General features: G+C 36.3%; 1 protein-coding gene across 2 annotated transcripts in view; it reads right to left on the bottom strand.

Moving 5' to 3' along the window:
• Positions 1 to 24429, bottom strand: part of ANO10 (anoctamin 10) — a 122048-nt gene that overhangs the window by 81063 nt on the left and 16556 nt on the right. For both annotated transcript variants that reach the window (XM_036378987.1, XM_054517176.1), the window contains 2 exons: positions 22108 to 22299; positions 19869 to 19997 (listed from right to left, as the gene is read on the bottom strand). In XM_036378987.1, the coding sequence (XP_036234880.1) occupies positions 19869 to 19997; positions 22108 to 22299 (321 nt within the window). The remainder of the gene's footprint in view (positions 1 to 19868; positions 19998 to 22107; positions 22300 to 24429) is intronic.

Raw genomic sequence — 24429 nt, 5'->3', positions numbered from 1 at the left:
GAAGGTCACCGACCCCTGATCCATTTCAAATTAGATATGCAAGTACACATGACTTACAATGACTCCTTTTGACTGATATGGATATAGGAGTCAACAGATTAGCAGGGAAGCTGAATCTGACAAAGGAGTGGAGGAAACATTCAGTGAGATCCAGAAAAATAGAAATCTGCCTACTGACTTATTGCTGGGGGAAGAGAGCCAGAGCTACAAGTCAATAATGTCAATCACACTGGGCAGGAGTTCTGTTCTATGGAAAAAGACAGCTTTTAGGTGAAGAAAACTGACCACATCCCAAATAAGACATTTATACTTGTTCTATTATCTAAGTTAGATAAATAAGGAATTTCAATTCCTCATTTTCTTTCCACCAACACATGGACTATTGCTTAGCTCTAGTAAAAACAACCCCATCCCTCAACTTCTGTTTCCTAACTTGCAAATAATGAAATTTAATTTTGGTTTAAACCAATTTTAAGAACACATTATCATGTATCAATTGATTATTTTTGTATAAAAAACAGATGCCCTTACAGTGAACACTCTCCTCTGCATGCACACAAGGAAGCATATTGCAATTAATTATCACACTTTGTGATTATCCTATCACAAAAGTTTAATTTTTTTCTCTTTCAGATACACTCTAGTAGATTTGAGGTATTTGCAGCTAATATTCTAAAATAAACCAGTTTCGTCAAGCGGCAGGGCAATTCACCAGGAAATAAAAACACCATGCAGGGACCAGGCAAATCAGTACCTTCATTTACAATGTGTGAATCTTCAAGCAGGAAAACCAATTATCAGGTAAAAATCTGCACACAGCCAGGATGGCTTCAAGCTCACTGGGGGCTTGAATGTGCATTGACCAAAAAAACCTCAAAAAAGCACACACACACACACACACACACACAGAGTGGTAGAAGAGTTTATATAAAGTTAGGAGAGCACACATTTGGAAATGGCTGCCAATGCTCTTTGGTAGGCAACAGAAAGCAATAACACTGGAATGAAAAAGCACAAATACAAAAAACAAACCCCTTTAAACAAAGGAACATACCCCTTATATCTCAGACACAAAGTTTTCAAAGAATACTCAGCATCCAATGGTAAAAAGACTTCTCCTGTGCAAAACAAAGGCAGTGTTCTGCTACATGTCTTCATAGACAGAACTGAAAGCTAGATTCAAACATGCACCAACACAGAGATTCAAAACCTGAAACCATGTTCAAAGATTTCCAGAAGGGAGAGGCTGAAGGCTTACTCTATTAAGGGAACATCTCAGAACTGGAGGTAGGTAGGGACAGAATTTTAATTTGGGAACATAAACTTACAATTGGCTAATAGAAAGAAAACTGTCAGTGTGGTAAGTTTTAACACTCAAGGTCTTGCAAAACTGTATTCTCATTAAGAGACACAAATCACTAGCACGAAATCAGCTCTGAATTACACTTAGAATAAAATCTTGGCATTCACATTCACAATATTGAGTTTATTCTATTTTTTTGTTACTAATGTTTATACTGTAAGTAGTATAAAATTAAAAACTACCTACAGCATGGAATTAATTACTTGTGTAAATTACAGTGTGTATTTCTGGAGATATTTAGCAAGTTAATATCTCCTTTTTGTAACCTCCATTTGTATTTGTCTCCTGCTCTGAAATATAACTACAGGCATTGAAATAACCTCTCCATATGTTTATCTAGTTACAGCAGCTTTTCTTAAAACCCTGCACGCCCTCTGCCAATATGCAACCTTGCAATCCTCACTGAAGGGCTGATTTTGGCCCTGCTTTTTCGTTTTTCTAAAGACATGGGTAGCTTCACCTCCAATGTCAATGGTCATTTACTTGTATTTTCTTACTCTAAGATGGACTTCAATGATACTAAATTTCAGTAGTTTTGTTGGACTTTAAAATTTCACATTTTCCTGGGATTAAAAAAATAATAAATCAATTGTCTATTTTTCATAAATTCCGGTTGTCTAAAACAAGGTTTAGACATACCAGCTGGCCCTGCAACCTGTATTGACATAATTGCTTCTCCTCTTCCCTTTAATAATCTACAGAGCCTCTTCCAAACCAGATAAGACACTTCATGCATAGCTACTGATACTGACTGAATCCATGAATACGTAACACATTCAATATATTCTGGTCCTCAAATTATAAGCACATTCATTTTAAGACATTTTAAACAAGTCTCAGACAAACCTGCTTTTTACAAAGTCACTGAAATATTTCATACAATGAAAATACTGTCACTCTTTCTATCCAGAAAGCTAGTGCCAACAAAACTATGAAAGGATGGAGGATTGCTGTTCTTTATGCCTTGTACTAATATTCAGACTGTTTTTCCTTCTAAGAAAAGCAGACCTAAACTTTCTATTTACAGTCAGAAAATTAATTTAAAAGTCAGTATTTGTAATCACAGTAACTTGAGAATTTTAAGAATTCCTGCTCTTGGAATATATTATAAACATAATTCTCCCTGAGCTAAGTCTAAGAGAAGTGGCATCAACAACAATGAATCACACTGAGAATGAGCCAGCCCTGCATCGATCGGCTCCAGAGACGATTCTGCAGCTGCCCCAGCAACCAGCAGAGGAGCCAGCCAAAAGACTAGAAAAGAAGCCCAAAAGCAGGTCAAGGCTTGCGAGCCAGAACTTGGCATCTGGGTCTTACAGCTGTCAGGGATACTTATGAGAGAAGTCACTGTTGTCTACAGATTTTGAAAACAGTTGGGGAACAGGAAGAGGAAAAAGAAAAAAACAAATCTATCTACAGCTATTACGAGCCAAGCTAGAGCGGAAACGTGATGCATGCCACCACTTGTTCTGTGGTCACAGCATTTTGTGACACCAAACCACTCCACCAATGAGAAAAGCATTATCTGCACAGAAATACAGTCTTGTAGTGATGGAGAACATTAGACTTCCAAAGAGATTTTTTTCTGGAAAACAAACGTCAGTGAACAAGATGGACGTAAAGACTAGACAACTACTCCTTTTTGTGCATGTGTTTCAAAATACAAAATTTTGCCTTAATTTTTTTTTTTAAGTGGGATAACCTGTCAAATTTTCCTTTAAACTCTCCATTATGTAACTACTTCCAGCACCAGCAATAGCTCCAATATATAGCTCCAAAACACCAAACAATATATATATAGCTCCAAAACTATATAGTTTTGTTGCCAAGTTGAATGTACCTTTTATTAAAAAAACAAAACAAAAAAACCCACCACAGTTTATCAGTTTATCTAGAGATTACTGAGAAAATACGAAGCTGCACTGTCTTTATTAGGGATTCCATACTATCTAATGACAGACATAAAACTCAGAATGACAACTGCACATTTCAAGAATGATTAAATAGAATTAGCAGTATCTAAACAAAAGGATAGACTCAGACCAAGAACTCTAGTTTTGCAAAAAATAATTTAAGTGCATATGCAGGCAAAAATCCAAAGCTAGTGGCAGTTTTTGGGAAAGCTGTCTCCACAGATTCTGTACTGACAAGCCAAGCAACTGCCAAGCAATGTTTCAAAACAAAAGAGAGACTCTTGGAAAGTGCCAAAAGAGATGTTATATTCTGCCATTACAACTCACGCTCTATGAAAAGGAAAGAGAGGACACTTGTACTGGGATTCTCATTGGCACTGTGAATCAGGCACATTCCGTACTAAGCAGATTCCCAAGGAAACACACACACGCCAGCGTGGACTGCAAAAATTAAAAAATGTTCAGCTGTGACAGAAATCAAAAGAGAAGTAGAAACAAAGACAATGCAACTTATGTCCAAAAAATGGTGCTTTAAGCAGAAGTCAAATGAATAGCAAAGCTCTTAAAACACACAGTTTGACAGGATATTTGAATTTATTTTCTCCAATCTATTCCTCATTCTAATCAGCCTCTATGTTTAGTTGCAGATTGAGATACCATCTCTTATTTAATTTTCTGAGTTTAGAACTAGCTAGTTCATTATATTCTTGACTTTGTAGTCTGATATCCAGCCCCTGAACGTCACACTTCCATCTGTTTTTCTTGGACCATATGAAGCATCAGAAAGCTGTCTCAAGGCACCCTTCTCCAGAACAACCTTCACTGTTATACAAATAAGCCCTCTAGTGGTAAAATGACTGTGAGACCCACCATATTCAGAGTTTCTGTGCACCTCCTCTCTAGGATAAAAATCTTACTCTCATAATACCTACTAACTAAAGGTGATCCACTAACAGTCTATCTGTCACCTCTTTTGAAAGCTATTCACTGAAGATGACAAAATTTATCTTGGGCGTGAGTGGTGGTTTTGTTACTGAATCCAGAGATAAAAATATAATTATCAACACAGAATAGAACTGTCAAAGGTACAGAACAAATTTAGCATAATGTCAGAGAACTCCCAGATTTTATGATTGTTGAAGAAGTATGCCAAAACAGAGATAATGAACTCCACCACACGCTAGCACTTAGCTAAGTCCTTTGATTACCAAAATAACGAGTGAATGCTTGTGCTCTTTTCATTCTAAGCTACTGCATTTCCTTTCTCTTCCCTAAGAATATTTATTCTCTAGTTCTAAATACTAGTCAGTGACCTGATAACAGAAACCACAACCAACACTGACCTATGTTTGTGGCAGTGATTTGTATTATAACTGGCCAAACATTACCAATGCATCAGATACTTTATCTGAAGCAACTCAGTTTCACACACTGCCAGACTTAACACTGTCAAAAATTCCTAAATATTATGCTAACATTTCATAACAGAAGACTAACGTGCTATCTAGTTTTAAAATAAAACAGTTCTATTCTATATTAGCAAGCATGGGCAAAAACTTCCATCCACATACTTCTCTAATTTTAACACAGCAATGCAACAAATTGTTATAACATGAAAAGGAGTCTGAAGGGACAGTGATTCTGTATTGGCACATATTTCCACATATTCAGCAGTACTAATGAAACAGAATTATCTGTGTGGCCAGATCAGAGCTTGCACTATGTTTTTAATGACTCAAGAGCTCAGTGACAGTACTATGGTGTGTTTGCAACCTCACTGCAGGGATAATGAAGGAGACTCTGCTGGGAGAGGTCACTAATCACCTTCCACAAAACACTGCCTGCTCAAGAACACCTCAGACCCCCTGTCTGTTCTGAGTAGAGGTGAGCTTAGGGAATCATGGTGCACCATCAGTTCACAAAACAGACCCCTATCCTTTCTCACTTGACAAGTCTAAAGCCTACCAGGTAGAATTCAAATGGAAAACTTCTTTGGAAGTGCAAGTGCGAACAAAACTATACCGACACAACAACAAATTAATTTTTTGGCCTCCATTTAAACATTTCTTGTGTGATTTCTGCCTATCATGCACATGCCCTGATATAACAGTAAATGGTTATAATTCAGAGATTACAGTGGCAGAGGATGAATCACACGTTCTGTTGCAACTTGACAGCTAGAAATTCGGTATTAACATATATTTCTGAAATTCCTGGCAAAACCATTCAGAAATGAAACTAGTGCAAAAATGCATAAACTTGAAATGCAGGTTCAGAAGCAACAATAAAAGTAAATGTAACTTCTCTGACAAGATTGACAAGAGTTGTATTACTTTCAAAATACTCCAAATAACTGAATAGGAAAACACACAGATGACTGGAAGAAAAAGCCCTCCAATAGTAACTGTTGACAACTATTAGGCTGGAATGTCCATTCTGTGGGGGCCTACAAAGATCTGCAGTGGACTGGATTTTGGTTCAACAGTTTCACTGACAATTCTAGCGATTAAACAGGAAAATTTGCTTAAGAACTGCATATATGATACCAAGCAAGGAGAAATCCAAGTGCTCTGATGAGCATGATCAGAATTCAGCAATCATGAAAAACTGAAAAGACAGGCCTACTAAAGAGAAAAACAGAGGAAACAGTCCCAATGAACAAGACAACATAGCTACACATTAGAAGATGTGTAGCACTAATTCAGGAAAAAGAAATATTCAGTACAAGGTTATTGCAGAGAACACAAAAAACCTTTTGACATGCTAAAAAGAGCATCACATACAACATAGGATGTACCTGAACCTTTTCTATATTAGGAAATATGTACACTTGTAGCTTATTTCAGGTATCATTTTAAAAGCAGAGACAACTCTGCTGAGAACAAAATAAAGTATTTTGAAATAACTGATTTGTAAGGAGAAGTTTAAAGACCTAAGTTCATGTGATTCAGAAATCAGCAGTTAGAAAGTGATCATGAAAGGACAGTGACTAAATACTTTTCAATGCTAAAAGTATCAACCAGCTTAACTTGTACTTGGGAGATTTTGGTTAAAAATTTGTGAATCACAAGAAGAGAAAGCTCATAAATAGATTATCTTGAAAGGCTCAAAGCCCTCATGTCAGGAATTTCACACACTGCAGGTCTGGTCAAGACTGTATGGGTTCAGAGCAGCTGAAGAAAAGTTAGATACACTGAACATAAGGCAGGGTCTACAAAACACTTTGAATCTTCATTCCCTAATCAGCCAGACTGGCAGAGCTGATACATGGTACTGCAGCTCCTCCAGCTTCAAACAGCCACCCTCAATTTCTCCTGATGAAAAATGGGGTCAACAGAAGCAGAGGGAGAATGATGCACACCTGAGTCCTGTCCTACCAAAGTGAAGCTTTTTCTCAGTTACACACCAAAAGAGTAGGTAGCCCCCTTAGGCCCTGAATGGTTTTGACAATGGTTTTCCAAATGTAGCTAAATTCTGTAATATAAAGCACACTAGAAAGGTACCAATGGCAAAGGTGCAGTTTATAGCTACAGATGGCAGTAGGCCTAAGGAATCTAACATGACTTTACCTCTGGGTCTTGACCTTTTGCCAAAAGGAAGCTACCATTCTGTGTTACACAATGCATACACATGCATAAGGACACTTCTGTACCAGCAGAATCCATCAGTATAATTGTACAAGGGCAATGTCTTGAGGCAAAGCACTAAGAGAAAATGACAAGAGAGGAGGCATCTTTTGTTTGAAAGAGAGTTAACAAAGTTTAAAGTCTTCTCCCAAACTCTTGAAAGAATCCATAATACAGCTTTCTCTTTTTTCTCCACGTATTAGCCACAATTACTCTGTGGGATAAAAAGAAGCATCTGTCTCTATGGCTTCCAAAACTAAATCCTATCACTCACTAGATCTCTGCAGCTCAGATGTCTTCAGAAGGAAGCTGAGCAAAGCAAGATGCAGGTGCCATTATTAATGCAATGTGACATTGCAAAGAAAACTGGATTTCCTCCTCTTTTTTGTTCAGTTTCTGGCAGAAAGGCAAGTCTTACATTTAGCTTCCCTAGCTAAAATTTGAGTGTAAAAAAAATAAAATATATCATACAGCAGTATATATATATATATATTCTGAAGTGGTATATACTCCTACACTTCAGCTTCAAAATTCATTTTACAACACACAGCTTTTGGTCCCTTGCTGCAGAAATTCTTCTGTACCTAAACTGCGTGACTGTAGATACTACCAATCTCAGAGTTTAATCTACATGGAGGGTGGGAAGGAAGAGCAAGATGCCAACACTGTTATTCATCCCACCTTCAGGAACAGTTAGGGAGTGATGGGAAGGGACACGAAAAAACAAGCTTAAAACTCAGTGCATTTGAAACTTTTCATTTTAAAGATTTAAACCAGAATAAAATTATTACAATACTGTAACAGAGAATATATATGTGGAGGTGCATTCCTACTATTTCTTCTTCAGCATTACTGTTAACTTCTCTGGCTAGCTGAGGTCTTGGTGTAGCCATCACAGCACCTGAGGCTGCTTGGAAAGCTTGATCAATTTGCAAAACTCATAAAAACAGAACAACAAAACGATACAAGGCTCTACCCATACTCAGCAAATTGAGAACTTGCAATTCCAGCCACACCAATACAATACCATCCCGTTGGCAAAGAATGGCAGTCTCACAGGAAATTACCAGTATGTTTTGTGCTACATGCAGCTGCCAAGATAAGCACCAAAATAACTACAAATCCTAAAGAGGCAGATCCACTCATTCCTACTGACATACCCAGAGTCAGTTTTATTTGGCTGTGACAGGACCTTCCAAGTTTATGGAAGACCAGTTCATGAAGCTATTAGCATAATGGTACCAGTATCCCTTTTCCACCTGCTGTCTCCTTGGGGAGCAATATGGCTACATCCCATTCTCACTGCCAGCTGTGCTCTTGACTCTTAAAGGACAGGCTGCAGACAGCATTTAGAAGTCATTACAGTCTATTCTAATTACAGGGAGTGAAAAAGAAACAGGAGGATTGACAGGAATACTCTACAATCTGTTTTGTGGACTCCTTTGCTCACATGTAAGGAGTTCACCCTCAAATCATATGCATTACATATGCATTTTATGTTTTCAAAAATAATGTAATACACTTTCTACAGAATTAGTTTGTTAAACTGGCATCAAGACCACTGGAAAGATGTCACACTAATACCCATCCCATTTCTCCTGCTTTGTCCCGCAATTACTAAAATTACACAGGAAGTGAAGCAGGACTGCCAAATGGAACCAATGTTAGCATGGACTAATACTTCCATGTGTTTTCAACATACTATAGTTCAAGATGTAGTAATAATTTTTCTGTTACAACCACTCTTGGTGTATCATTTTTCTTAAACAGACTCTTAGAAGCTAGGAGAACTAAAAAAAAGTATTTTAATTCAATAATTTAATTTGCTAATCTATAAGAGTAAAAATCTAAACATTTCCTATAATAACCTGTTTTTTCTCATTTCACTAGATTCTAAAACAAGTTTGTCTCAGATTTTTCAGTCGTTATGAACTTCTGAAAAAATACAAAATATGCTGAGATGCAGATTAACTGCAGTATCACAAACGATACTGCAAGTTTAATAAAAGATACCCTAATATTTGACATTGGTTTATCCATAATCCATATACCAGGCACATACACACACACTTTTCATCATAGAACAAATCCTCTGACTAAAGCTAACCTTGATCAAACATATTATGGTTTATGAATTCTCAGCAGCATCTATCTGTATCTCCTTTGTGTAATTCATTGTAGGGATTTAGCCAATTATAGGCAAGCATGAGGAATCTCCCTTGATTTCAAAAGGACTGTTCGAGGCATGAAAAAAGCAGGACACACCTCACAGCTTGCACGCCGCCACGACACATGAAAAATCTTTTTGAAAATTACATATCATTCCGCTAATTTCTTCTGATCAGAAGAGTGAAAATCTGGATTGACACTCTCTTCCACTGTGAGATAAAAATTCAGTGCACAAATAAAGTAATTAAGCCCCAGTTCTTTTGACATTTACTTTCTAGCATGACTCATGAACATCTTCAGCCTGGGTTTAATAAAACGTTTTCAGCAAGACTATTAAAAACCCCCAACAAACTCTCTGCTATAGCCTTTCAATCCAGTGCTTCATTTTCTTGCACAATTTGAGCTCCAAAATCAGTTTTCATCTAAGTGTGCCAGGTGGCATTTAAAAAACAAAACAAAGCAACTGGAATTTTTTTTTTTTCATGAATCCAGCACATGATTCTTCAGAGCTTTTGTAAAAAAAGGGTTGGGAGGGTAAAAACTATAGTAACAAATTTCACTCATTTAAAAATAAAACACTATAGAACTCACACTGCAAGCGTCCAATAAATGACTACTAATTATGTTTATAACACCGAGCAGGTAAAAAAAGTCAACAACAGGAGTACCAAAGTTGATCCAGAAGGTTTAACACTCCAAATAAGAATGTCAGAAGTTATTGCAAAGATTTTTAGCACAAGAGGTAAATTTTTCTGCAACTTTCTAACTAGGAAACATGTGAGCAACAATACTACATTATTAAGACTTTTTCCGTAAAGAGGTGTTTATATCTAATCAACAATACAGAGACACCAATGTGTTTGACTGGCTTTCTCCTGCTATTTATAGTCAGTTTTACTGATTTCCTATTCTCCATCTCTTTTCCAGCTGCAGCTGCAAACCCTACATTTTCTACCCTACCTGCTCAGAGCCACTCAATTTCACTGTTAATCATCAGAGGATACAAATGACAAAGTGTATTTATTGTCCAACCCTGCACACAGTTTAAAAACCAAACAAACCAGCCAAAACATAGCATGTTAGACAAAGAAATGATAAAAAACTTTTTCTGGACACAGAAAAACACTGCAGTCCCTAAAAAAGGAACACTCCTAGTAAGAACAATACAAAGTAACACTGCTGCAAACTGCATCAGAGATAAATGGATATACAGTGGAGCCCTATAGCTCTAACCTATTCACAGATTCCTAGGAAAAGCCATTATTCAGGCTTGTGCTGGCAGCTATGGGTAGCACATTTGCAGGGAATTATTTAAATAATTTAAGAGAGTAAACTAATACATTATTTACAAAACAAAATAATTCAGCTTCATGAAATGCTAAGCTAGTCTTGAAATGGTCGCTAAGCAAGAAGGCTTTGAATGTTCATCCTCTGTCTTGTCATTAAACAATTACTAATCCTAATCAAGTGGAAAGTAAACAATTAATATTAATAGGTATTAACTTGGCTTTTGTCCGGACGTTCCAAGTTCCAACTGCCAGCAAGGAAGTGTATTCAGCATATTCAGGCTTGAGCTGGAAATATTTACACATTAAAGGAAACTTCTTTGTGGGAAATATTAAACTAAGTGGGTTTTAAAGAGATCTGAATGTCTGATTCTTAGAGGATTCTCTAAAATGTCTTGTAATTGTCTGCAAAGATCTGTTCTCTATTCATTCTCCCTTTTGAAGTTTTGTCATTCTGGCATCCTTGCACAATCCCAGAAGAAACAGGAAAAAATATTCTTACTCTGTCTTCTCCTGCTGTTCTTCCAGGCTGACACTTCTGAAGCCCTTATTAGCATAGTTAAGAAATGTGCTCTCTTCCTACAGTATCTCTCCCATCCAACCTTCCTAATAGGAATACAGCAGTATCTACCAGATAATGGTAATTCATGAGGAATGACACCATCTCAGACACATCCATTTCTGATTCCTACTGAAGGAACATTGAAGTACCCTTCTGGAAAGTTCAGATCTTTTAGCTAACTTGCACCTGACACCTTTGTGGCCCCCCGTTTCTACCACCACCCAGCTGACAGCAAGAAGAGAGTATTACCTTTTTGCTATCATTGTTTCTACTAAGACACCTACAAGGTTTTCTCACAGTGAGAAGGCTTCCTGTGCTCTTAACCTTCACTGTAATGTCACAACCACACTCACAGAATCCAACTTAAGAATTAAAAATGCTTCTCAGACAGAAAAGACAATTGAAAAAAAAAACCACAGAGAAAACTTATGAAAATCCAGGGTAGAACCTATACATATGGTAATTACTTATGATGCCAAGAGTATATCAACATTAGCTGCTTAAGTAGCATTTCACTAGAGTATAATTCAAATTCTTTTGAAAACGTAGGTACACCATTGAATAAAAGCATTGCACACTTTCCCAGGCAGCTCTGGCCAGACCATTTTCAGTTATTAGACAGGTTACACTGCAAATCACCAGATTCTGGGAATTAATTTTGAAAGAGTGAGACTACATAGTTGCTGTACTAATTTACTCTTCCCTTAGCTTCTGCTGCAGAAAGGATCCTGGCCTATAAAGACCCCTGATCTGTTCTAGCTCAGACACCCTTTGCACACTGCCTTCCTTAAAGATAAAAATCACATTCTGAATTGTGTCAGCAAGGAATGAACATTACTGTCAAAATGCTCCAGTTGGGACAGACACAGTAGTAAAATACATTAATACATTCCAGCTATCAGGGTTGAGGAACCTGATGCAGTACCTTGATTTCTTGCTGCCCTACACATTACTGTATGTGCCCATTCATTCAACACATTTCAGTGCTTGTACACAGTTTGAAGAGCACAATTCATTGGGATTATTTTTCAATTTCAAACATAGCAGATTTAAGAACCTGAAAATGGAAGGGTTTGAGTAAAGAACAGAAAATAAGGAGAAACAAAAGAAAATTAGTCACAAATAGGAAAATACTGTTTTAAGCTCTGAGACTTTCAAAAATCTGTTGGACTATTTAAGCATAGATGTTAACACGCGGTTTCATTTCTATCTAGCAGAAAGCTATGGAACAGAACTTATTTAGATCTTCAAATTTTTTAGTGTTTGTTTTCATTCTGACACACTTTTGGCATTAAGCTTTATTATTTAGAGTGACCAAAAAAATCTACACTAAATCAGAATGAATATCTGAAAAGAACCAGTAGATGGCAATAAAAAGACCTGTGATAAATTCTGATTTTGCAAATAAATATAATTTGTAGTAATGTACAACCAGAAAAACTGGAATTTTAATTTAATATGGTTCCAGGAGGCTTCTTGAAGCAGCTAACATTTATAAAATTTTATACAAACAAGTCCATAAAACCTTCCCCACATCTGAAGGTGAGGGAAAAAAAAAAACCAAAACCGTGAGAACAATCTGTTCCTGTAACACAGAAGAATAACTTATCTCAAATATTTCTTCACTTTATATTAAAACTAGACCTACAATTTCAAGAATCTTTTGCAAACTAATATGAATATTAAATGCACTCACATTTGACTTCATTTTTACTCTTAAAATATTGCCAAACAGTAAAATAAACAACCAGCAGAATTTTTTAAGTCTTTAGACATCGTCTTTATAGCTTTAGAAGCTTTCATTAAGTCTCACACTGAGGCTATTCAGCAACTACTGGAAATGTTTGCCATGGTTTCAGCTTGAAGTTAAAATATCCAACTACTTTATGTCTCACAATTTCAATTCTAGGCATAAATTGCAGTGGTTTACCTATCTAGCAGACAATAAAAAAATCAAATTACTATTTTGCATTGTACTAAAAATAAAAACATACATATTCATTTTTAAAGGAGGGCTTTTAGGTATGATTTCTTATATATATATATATATATATATATATATATATGAAGTAAACGTTTGCAGCTGAGGTAGGGGTATTCTAGAAGAGAACAATATGTTAATTGTTGAAATCACTAGTGCTTTGTATTAACCTTTTTTAATATTCAGCATCAGTAATGCTGCATTGTTCCATTTTTCCTATGTTTTCCCATTTTCATCATGTCCAAGCATCGATAAGTCTTGGCTAGGAAGTCTGTTTCACTGAAATAAAATACATGATGAATTAAATTGCCAAGTATTTTCCAAAAAATGAACCTTAAAGCTGTCAGTAAGGTTTTCACCTTACCACAAAACATTTTTAAAAAACAGATTTATATTTAACCCCCTAATTAGTATTTTCTCATTATAAGTAAATAATCAAATATTTTTTCATATACATTTAACTATTAGGAAGAAAATGAAACCACACATCAAATATTCACCACTATGTACTCTACCTTACAGTTATATCTGAAAACTGACAAACCACTAAGGTTATAAATGTAGTATATATGTATACATGGCAGTTTGGAATAAACACATAACCACAAAAATGAATTAACACATGGAAAGAGAGATACCTCAAGAGTGTTCCCAAAAGAACCTCAGCAGTAAGAAGGTTAAAAGATTTTAACACTCCCAGAAAATTATTTTTTCTGATTAAAGAGTAAATACATTGAAGACAAAGAAAGAATACACACTGCAATTAGCAGAAAGACATAAGGGGATAAGCATGAACTAAAAACTAAAACCACTTTTTTTTTTAAGTGGCACTGACAGCGTGGAAAGCAGAGACTGAAGATTTGGAGGGGGCCTGTTGGAGAGCCATATACAGGGTTGAAAAACTTGATATATGAGCACAGGTTGAAGAAACTCAGTTTGTTACATTAAGATAAAAGAAGGCTTGGGTGGGTGGGTAAGATTTAATCACATTCTTCCAGTGCCTAACAGGTAGTTTTCAAGAAGACAGAGGTACCCTCTTCACAAAGTTGCACAGTGAAAGAACAAGAAGTCATGAGCTACCAAGTTGCCCCAGAGAAACTTTTTTCTTCCCGTAAGAAAAAAAACCCCTATTATTTGAGAACAATTAAACAGTGGACCAGGCTGCCCAGAGAAATGGTTGACTTTCCCTCACTGGTAGTGCTCAAGTCTTAGCTTATCTTGATAAGGACACTAAGAACTTAATCAAGGGTCCTGCAGAAGGTTTGGGCAAATAATCTGCAGGGTTCTCTTCCACCTACACTGCTCTTTAATTCCATATGTGAAACTCTGCAGTTCCTATATCCAACGTTAGTATCTGGCAATAACACAGAAATCATTTAGCAAAAACACCACTTTATGCACAGCTGTTATGCTTCAACCTTTGAACTTCTGTAACTCCATCAGTATCAAAGGATTCATGCATGTGTGTATGCTGATGCAGCCTATTTTTCTGATTTTTTCCCAGTTGCTTTTCTACTAAAGTTGGCCCTTACATAAATGTGTATTTAGCATATGTTCTAAATCCCAGATTCATGAGTTCTAGATGAACAAAGCTGTTTGCTCCACACATGCAGCACGCTACACCATGCAGGACCGTGCCTCACTTCCACCTGGCCAGAATGGAGTCATGTACTTTACTGCCAGGAAATAATTCAACCAGAACTGTTTTGTAAAAAACAAAATTACCCAGCTTCACTGGGAGAAAACAGATTGCGCTGAAATCTGTAGCAAAACATTTAAGAATTTTTAAAGGGGAAAAAAAGAGGAAATACTTTAATTTTGACATAACAATCGACCTAAATTTGCTTTTGCTCAGAAAGTGGATTCAAAAGATCTTCAACTGCACTCAGGATGCAATGTTTACTGATTTTCAAGTTTGTGGAGAATGCAAAGTACAGTGATGCCTAGAACTAGATGATAAATACACCTTGTCATCTACTAGAATTCAAACTGACTCTGGTAGTTTTTCCCAGTTTCTCTGGCACACCATTTCAGAAACAACTGTCAAGCTTACTGTTGAGCTGACTGAGTGTTGAGACTACTACATCAAGATTGTTCAGCAGAAGCTCAAAGAGCTTCTAATCTATACGAGGAAGCCTTTGATGAAAAAATACACTTAATAAAATGGAATTCTGAAGAAAAGTTGTATGCCAATCTCAATCACTTTGACTTTTGATCAGCCTTACTGGCACACTACGATTCCTGCTTTCCAGCCTCTTACAAGTGAACCATCAGCTCCTTCTCACTCAGAAAAACCAAAGCTCAAGAAAGGATGACTTCCTTTATTCTACCCTATACTTCTTCCAGAACTGACTTTTCAATACAGGTTTTTCTATTATGCTGATAAAGATATATGTCCTTATGAGGACACCATGAAATTAAATCAACACAGACCAACTGTGTAAGCCATGTTTACTACAAATACACCACCCATGTCCCTGTGCAAAGGTCCTCATTTCTGCAGCACAGCTGATTACATTCTTCCCAAAATCGTTTCTAGATGGTAATGTCAGGTTTTATATTACCATTATCAAGAAGGACTTTCATTACTATTTAGTATTTCCAAGCTAATTACCAAATCCCTCATGTGATGTAGAACATCCAGGCTAAGTGCACTTCTGCAAAAAAGCTTTCCATTAGTTTACTACACTTTGGGGCTGGATACATGAGTTGATTTTCAAGGCAAGGACACATTCATGAAGAGCTGTACTTCACAGCTACTGCTTCAAAACACCACTACTGATGTACTGTTAGAAGGAAAAATGACTGTTTAAGAGTTGTACTTAAGAGTAGAACTGATTTCTTGAACTCAACTCTTAGAGTAGTCCTGACACTGATTTAATTTGCATTCCTTAAATTTATCAGAGTCCACATTAAAAAGAAACAGTCATCAGGAACAAAACTCTTTGTCAACAATTTTTGCAAGACAGATTTTTAAAGCACTGCAGAATTAGAGTTACACTTGTTTTAACCTACTTCCCTAGCTATGCACCAAGTTTCTTCAGAGTTATTTCCTTTTTTGTGGTTCGAATCAGTGTAGGCAGTCAGAAGTGATCTGGAACAGTTTCACACAAGCACAGACACGTGCTTGGAATGTCCTAATTTGCACCTGAATTCACAACAGAATTATGTGTCTATGGTGAACTCTGAAAAACTAAACACACAATGTGATACAACTGTTTTAAAATAAAGTTCATAAGGATATATTATTTCCTGCTTTAAGGGCATTCAGGTACTCCTTTTTGTTTGAAAACTGCACTGGCTGCACTCAGTTAGCATCCATCCATAAGAAAAAGAGGGGAGTTTCATCATTCTGCTCCTGGTTCAAATCACGTTGCCATGGAAGCAGATGTTGAATTGATGAAAATAGGTCAACTGTTCAAAAAAAATTACTGGTTTAATACTTTAAAAATTATTATTATATTTTATTATTTTAATGTTTGCCATTATTTTGAAATTGGTAATATTTTATCCTGTGGTATTCTAATTAACATTTACTTTGCTTACACAATAGAATATTCCCACCAAAAATGTAGATAGCATCAGAGTAAAGAGCTGTTAATGGGAAAAAATATTTCACATAAATCAGTAGGGGCTGGGTACTGAATGCTTACAAGAATATCACACACACAATTCTTTGTTACTTCAGTAGTTTGGTGTTAAATGTTGCCATATAGGCTGTTTCCATTTGAAGAGTATTAGCATTATTAAATAGCACTAGCATTAAAAAAAAAGGACAAAAAAATCAGGACATCAATAATACCTGTGCTTGGCTTTGACAGCAACAGTGTTTTCTGTTTAGTTTTGCATCAAACAGATACATAAATACTCAACTGTAGTCTCAGTTACTATGAACTTATTAAAATACTTAAAGACAGCTAAGATTTAAGTAGGTTACCCCATCAATAGAACATGTGAAAATACCCATAGCCAATTCAAAGAAATTTCTCTCTTAACATTTTCAAACTGCCTGCCAAGATGCTGTCAAAATAGCACAAACACACAGTAAAATGTTCATCTTCACCTGCAGTAAACATCAGAAAATAAAATAACTCACCTGTATCATGTTTTTCTGAATCTCTGCTAGGTGATCTAAAATACTTTCCTATCAACACCCTGACACATCTGAATTTTTTTCTAAGTTGACACTGACATACTTTAGATGCATCAGGTTTGTCCTAAAAGTTTAATGTAGTATATTCTGTTCCTGAATATTTTTTTACAACTGAAATGCAGAGTTTATTCATAAATAGAGAAAGGTGCATGAGAATACTGCCAATACATGAGATTTGTGTTCCTTTCATAGTTCAGAGATCTTTCTATAGATTAAGTGAGACTTAAAGTAGAAAGGCTCTGTGGTGTAGAAGTCCTGCAAATTTAATCCAGCACAAACCCACCACAGCAGTGCTGTGTGTGTCCCACACACTGCTGCTCCTGCCCTGCTCCCTAGTGGACGGGGTCAGACAGCTTTTCCCACACCAATTCCCTGATCTGTTTCATCAGCACCAGGTAAAAGAAAGTCCCAGTGCCACAGGTAAGATGGGAATAAATTCACAGGAAACAAAAGCAAAAACATCCTCATCTCTTGAAACTGATATTAATCTATACTGCTGCTCATAGCCCCACAGCATCCAGTAATCCTCCTTTCTTTGAACATTTTGTAATCAATGTTTTAACCTGAAATATGTATAACAGAACTTCTGATAAAAAAAAAAATAAATCTGTAACTAAGAATAGGTTGAACTGCCAACACAATTGAAATGATTTTCAACAGAAATAAAACTCATGTTTGCTGTGCTCATTTTCATAGAGTTTTTTAAAATTAAATTTCTGTATAAAATGTGTTTCACTTCGGAGAACTCTTTTTGACTCTAGAAAGTTCAAAATTTGTGTTATGAAACTTTTTGCAATATTGTATAACTTGAGCTCTCTTTAAAAAACCGAGATCTCTTTTAAAAACTAAAACCAGCAAAAAACCCCCAAACCCCACACCTGTGAAGATGTTAAATACTGTTTAAAATGTACAAAAAGAATGCCCTTAAGGAGATAGCAAAAGTCTTACATTTCACATTGAGTAGTTTTGAAACTGTTTATAACCAACCAACAACATTCCAAAGAACCCACATGGCTCGTTATGCTCCAGAAACATACTGTAAGACTCACATGTTGGTTTTGTATTCTCTCTGTTTTCTCAGAGAGAATACAAAATACAAAAATTTCAATAAATAGCTGGTACTAACAGAAAAACAACCATCAAAAAAAAAAAAAAATCAGAGACTGGCATATTTTAAATCATCAGGCATAGTGGATACTTTTGATTAAAACTTTTTTAATAGATCTTTTCTGACCACTGCATTATGGCTTGTTGTTTGGTTGTTTTGGATTTTTAAATTAAACAGAATAATTAGAGCAAACTTAACTTTTCTTTAACCAAATTAATACCTTTAATTTCCTCTGGCTCAGCCAGTATTAGCCTCCAACAGCCTCTTCATACCATAATTATAGATTGGTGGTCTTCACTAAAGGTGCTTCTCTATATAAGACACCATTTTTCCCCTCTCCTCTCCTCAGTACTAATTCACCTCTTCTGTCCAAACTTTCTTCCCTTTGTTTTCTGAATCTCCCTTTCCACAGTATTTATAGATAATTTGAGATACAATGTTGAGGAGTTCTTAGAGCTACCTAGTTATTGTGCTGTAATTCATGCTCCCTAAAGGGTTGCATATAAACAGAATTTAAATTTAGAGAAAAATGCTGGTATTATCCTTTGTTCTACCAAGAAACAGAGGTCTGCCTAGAGATCAAATAGCCAGCTTCATATTTAAACAGATAAAAGTCTAGCACACAGCAAGCAAAGTCAAAAACAGCCCCATCTCTGAGCTGTCAGAAATCCATACTGCTTACATTTACTCATCCAGTTTTCAAAATATCACCTCTCTATATATGTTGTCCAGTAATGAGCTATATCATTACATTTGAGTTGCTAAATTAGTTTTATATTAAAACTACACCTCACTGAGGTCAATGTAAATGTCCACATGTGCATAATAGAAGAGTGCATCAGGCTGCCTGTAAATTCCAGCAAACCAGCTGACATGACTTATATTTACAGCTAACTCTGCAAACCTTAAAGCTTGGAAAATAAAACTCAAAGCAAGCTCATAATTCATTGCATAACACTTAATACCTGTAAAATGAACAAATAAGAAATAAATGCTCCTGATGCACCTCTGTAAGATGATGCACTTTTGTAACTACACATACAAAACCCAGACCTTTTGCCATGACAAAAGTAATGCAGTTTCTAAAAGCTAAAATAGAATAATGGAAAAAGTTAAAGTAATGCAATACAAGAAAGCCCTGAAGGAAAGATTTATAAGGGCAAAGTCCTGCAATATCAGTTCTGTAAAATACCCACAGTCATCCCTCCATGTCTGAAAAGGAATGACACTGATGTGCTTACTACACGGAATTAGGAAAAGATTAAACCCAAATGCTGTTACAATCACAAATATTTACAGTCATGACACATAGTTGTTTCAGATAAGCCCTACAGGATACATCCATAAAGATTATGTAGGAAGTCTTTTTAAGATATGCTCGGGTCACAACCCAAGCAGAGAAATAAACAGTTCACAAAAATGTGATTATTTTGCTTCTTGAAATAGCACTACTAAATACTTAAAGTACATGAAGCAACAAATGCTCAGTATCTTGGGAATGCTTGGGAAAGTATGGGAACAGCATTCACAGTAAATGAAAACACAGAAGAGAAAGAAATCAAAAAGAAAGACTTTGAAACACTTCTTTGATAGGGAAATTTTAATTTCCTTCTAATATAAGATGTGAGGTAAAGTCTAATTCCTGCTATCATTTCCACTGGTGTTTGGGTTATTTGCTACAACATGCATTTTTGAAGGCAGACTTACCTCTACCAATGCCACAGTCAGAACAAGGTCCATTTTTGAGTCTGGGAAAAGGGCATCCACTTCTGGAGACATTCCAATCAATATACAATTAGTAACAACTGATATCACACTCATAGTTTCAAAGGCCAGCTGAAATAAAACAAAAACATATTTACAGTTATGACCATTACCTCTTGCTTACTAGTCCCCAAATTGCTCTGCATGATACCTCTCTCTTCATTAAAGCCTCAGAAGACCCATTAGTTTAAATTATTTTCTGTTATCCTCTGAATTCTATGGCAGAGGACTTGTTTTGCAAGCAGTCCAGACCTCATCAGCTTGACAAGACCACAGCAAGGCTGTAACCTGAACACATGAAACAGCAAGCACTCACTGACAGTTGTACTCCTAAACAAACTTATTCCAGGATAAAGGAAAAAGTGCAAAATTCTAAGAGGAACTAGTAGTGCTAACACTGGCTTTGGGGGTTCTGTCTGAATGTTAAGAGGAAAAGATTCAGAATGCCTTTTTAAAACCACAACCACTTAAGATTTGTTGACAGATTTACATTTAAACACATGCAATAGCACAAGCCTAAGAAGCCCTTACGTAGAGAGCTCCCACAAAATGCCTGAAAATATTAATACAGCTTAACAATTGCATTTGCAGTACTTATTCCAAGGTTACTTATTCCAAGGTCCTGTCTGAAATGAGAAAGACTGACACAGAATTGTAGTGACTGTCACAATGAATTAGCAGAAATAACTTTCTCCTTGACAAGAAGCTAGTGACTCAGCTCACCTGATAAAATAGTTCCAGTATTCCTGTAACAGAAATCTTTCAGCAAATGCTCTTATTCCCCATATGAAATGGATTACTTGAAAAGTTAGTTATTTTTAATTCACAAAGCACATTCATTTCTGCCATCAGTTGAAAAAATGACACCATGAAACAAAATTACAGTACTGTAGTAATGTTATAATTTTTCAGCCGACTCCCTTGATTGAAACAAACTATTCTAGCAAAAAAAAAAAAAAAAAAAAAAAAGCTAAAAAAAAAAAGCTATTAATACATCTGCAGCTATATTTGTGTCTTATGACCACAGCCTGATTATTCTGGTGGTTACAGAATTGGTCAATGCAGCTATGGCATTAAGATGTTGGCAGCATAGACCTGGACTGAGAAAGTACATCCCATGTTAAAATGCAATCAGATTATAATTCACATATTTTAATGGCATATTATTAAAAGACTTCACTTCTAAGTCCCCTTCATTAATACCTATTCATGTGTCTAATGAACATTGCTCAGAATCCTAGGTTTGCATGTTTTTACTCAATGTTTTACTTGAGGTTTCAGGATTTTCATTTCTCACCTCTTACTTGCTTCATTTGATAACATTTACAACCCCTCCAAACTGAATAATCCATTAGCTCACTGTGCCCTTTATGTCCATTACATAACATTAGAAAACCTGTTAAATAAAACTAGAATATGAATAATCTCTAGAAAGGTCCCCCAACCTTATCATATTCCCTGCTATTATGGAGTGCTAAAGTTTCTGGGTGCAATTTAGTCACTCCAGAAAACTCTGCTCAGGATCAGGTCACTGATGCAGCACTCTCCACAGGCCCCAAAATAGCTGGTGGCAGCATGACTGCATGGACAAACAAGTGAGGACAGAAAATGCTTAACCCAGTAGTATTACCATGAAATTGTTTAGATGGACTACAGTGTTCAGGCTGTGCAGAAAGTTCCAGCTCCTGCTCACAGATCCAGGTTATTTTCAAATTAGTCAGCTTGAGCACCAGTAACCATGGGTGCATAGGCCACAAGCCTGGCTTAGGAATCCAACTACTTATCTATTCTTCCATTTCTTTTGAAACTCCTGCTGTGCTCCACACTTCTGAGATAGCATCAGAAGCTACCATTTCTAAAATACACTGCCTGTAAAGAATACTGGACAGTAGCTGGAAGCTTTGCTTTGTTGAAGTTGCAATAGAAGTACAATACATACACAAGAACTAAAGAAAAAATTTGCTTTTTTTTCCAAGGCAGCTAAAAGGCATGTGGTCAAAAATCATACCAAAAAATATCACTGTGATATACAGTTGAACAGATGATATTCCAAGGCATTGAAGAGAACAAAGTACCTACTGAACTTTGAAGTGGCTCATGGGACAAACACAAAGCTTTCATACTGGTGCTGAAACCTCTTTTAAACAAATGAATAGAAAAAAAAAAAAGACACAAAAATTACCTGCCAAACACCAATATTTGCTGTGGGTTCTGCAAATGGACGCTTGTAAACTCTGCACATCTTTAAGGCATCAGAGTATATCTCTGTGATGTTGTTTAACACTGCAAAAACAGCTGCCAGTGGATAAACACAAGAGAAAAGACTCACATAGCCAAACTGTAGGAACAACTCCAGGTAATCATCAAAAGTACCCTGAAAAACAGAGGAAACATAAGAACAACTTTAACCTACAAAAAATTATGACAAAACACAGAAATAGCACTACAGTTGTAAATATGTTTCCTCGTCCCAAATCAGTTGTTTGGAAATGACTGCTGATAATAGATGAGAAGAAGAATTTTTTAAAAATCCAATTAATTTGGAGTTATTCAATCACTAAAAACTTCTCATAAGGGGAGGCCCAGGTTTTTCCTTTTGCCTAATGCATTTTATGCAAGCCACACTTCCTATCCTTATCACATGAAGTAACTACATAAACACATTCAGCCTATGCAGGTTTCTGAGCATCTCAGTTAAGCAGTAACAGAAGGAACAGTGAGGAATAGAAAACAGCACCATGCATTTCAACTGGCAGAACACCTCCTGAGAGCACTGGGGCAATAAAAGTCCTAGCATTTCAGACTGTCATGAAAGACCTAACCAGAATGGTAGGCTGATAGATAAACAAGCAGAAATACCAGAAAAGATTTGCCTATTTCAAAATGGTAGGACAGAATTAGTGGACCACTTGAAGATTGAAATCTACAAGGCAGCACTGACATCTGAAAGGAACAATTAGTGCAAACAAGAAAACCTATTTAGCAAATCACAATAGGTTTATCCCCTGATCTTCGAACCAAGAATGTGGGTACTTAAATGCTGATTAAGTACTCACATGTAGGTGAACATATATTTATTTGCATATTAGTTTTGTAGTATTAATAACAGTTTGCTATGATTGCAGCAATTTTTTTATCAAAGAACCAAACAAACCCCTTTTAAAGAAAAAGTGTTCATAAACAAAGGATGGTGAAATACCACAAATATAAAGTAGGATCTAGGTTACACAGACACATGTATTGTCCTCTCTCTCAAAACTGAAATTATGAAGACTTGACAGTAACTGAAATTATTGCAAGAACCACATGAAAGTGGTTTTGGCTCCAGGTATCAGACACATGGTTATCTACTCTTTTTTGCCCATCATAGCTGTTAAACTGACTGCCCTCTCCAACACCTAGTGCTTTTTTCTCCTAGGAAACAGAGAGGGGCAGTTGAAGTCTGCAAGCTCACAAATCAACACGGGGTACTCATTAATTGTATTTCTCATTTGAGGTCATTTTGGAGTTCCACAGCATAGTTCAGTCTCACAAACCAGTCTGCAGGCCAGACTATGAACAGCTACCTAAATTTTAAAGCCATTTAGACTTTTTCCTCAGAAACATTTTGTACAAGCTCTAAATTTTACTAAGGCCTTCTTTAGGGACATTTGCAGGAATGTCCACTGGAATGGCAGCCACACATCTGCTACTGCTATCATTTTCTCAGACAATCACTGCAGGCAGAGAGAGAGCTTTCCTTTGTGCTCCTCCTTCTGGTAACTTTACAGTATTCCCACTGCTTTTTCACTCTTCTCATTTCCTTGCCCAATACATACTGGCTTTTAGAACAGCAGAGTATGAGGTAAATAAGTATTTCTTTTTCTCCTACTCAATTTATGAAACTCTGCGTAGGAAAACAGGAGTCTGAGACAATGTTAAAGAAATTTCTAACTGTGCCAGTGGCAGCCAGAACATCAGCTATGACATCAAGGAAACAAAAGCAAGGAATAAATTAAGGGAGAAAATTAACTAGAGGAGTGAAGCAGAAATTAGAAACATAATAATTAAAAAATTATTGCAGGATGTTTTTACATCTTAAACAGGGTTAAGGACTGGATATTTGAAAAGTAAGTGAGAATGAGGACAAAAAGAATAGAGAATTAAATGCTGAAGAGTATGTGAAAGGAGGAATCAAAACAAAAGAGCCTGAAACACAGAATTCTGTCAAGACTCAGCAGTTACTAAACAGTCAAATGCTTCCCCCTTGTGACAGTTTTAATTTTAGAAATATTTTTGCCTGCTGACAGCTCACTGCTTGCAAACAAATCCGCGGTCTAATATAGTTTATTCACAAGCACAGCAAAACAATAATCTTTAAATTGAGTATAAAATTAAGGCTTCGAATACACAGTATTTGGAACTGAACCTGAGGCTAGCAGTGGACACATCCAAGGCAAAATCCTAACTCCCTACAACTGACCTCTTGGGTACCCGTGAAAAACTATTCAGGGTACAACAGTAC

Source organism: Molothrus ater, chromosome 1, assembly GCF_012460135.2.
Source record: "Molothrus ater isolate BHLD 08-10-18 breed brown headed cowbird chromosome 1, BPBGC_Mater_1.1, whole genome shotgun sequence".
Lineage (NCBI taxonomy): Eukaryota > Metazoa > Chordata > Aves > Passeriformes > Icteridae > Molothrus > Molothrus ater.
Note: the sequence above shows the minus strand (reverse complement) of the source record. Positions and strands in the feature narration are given on the sequence as shown.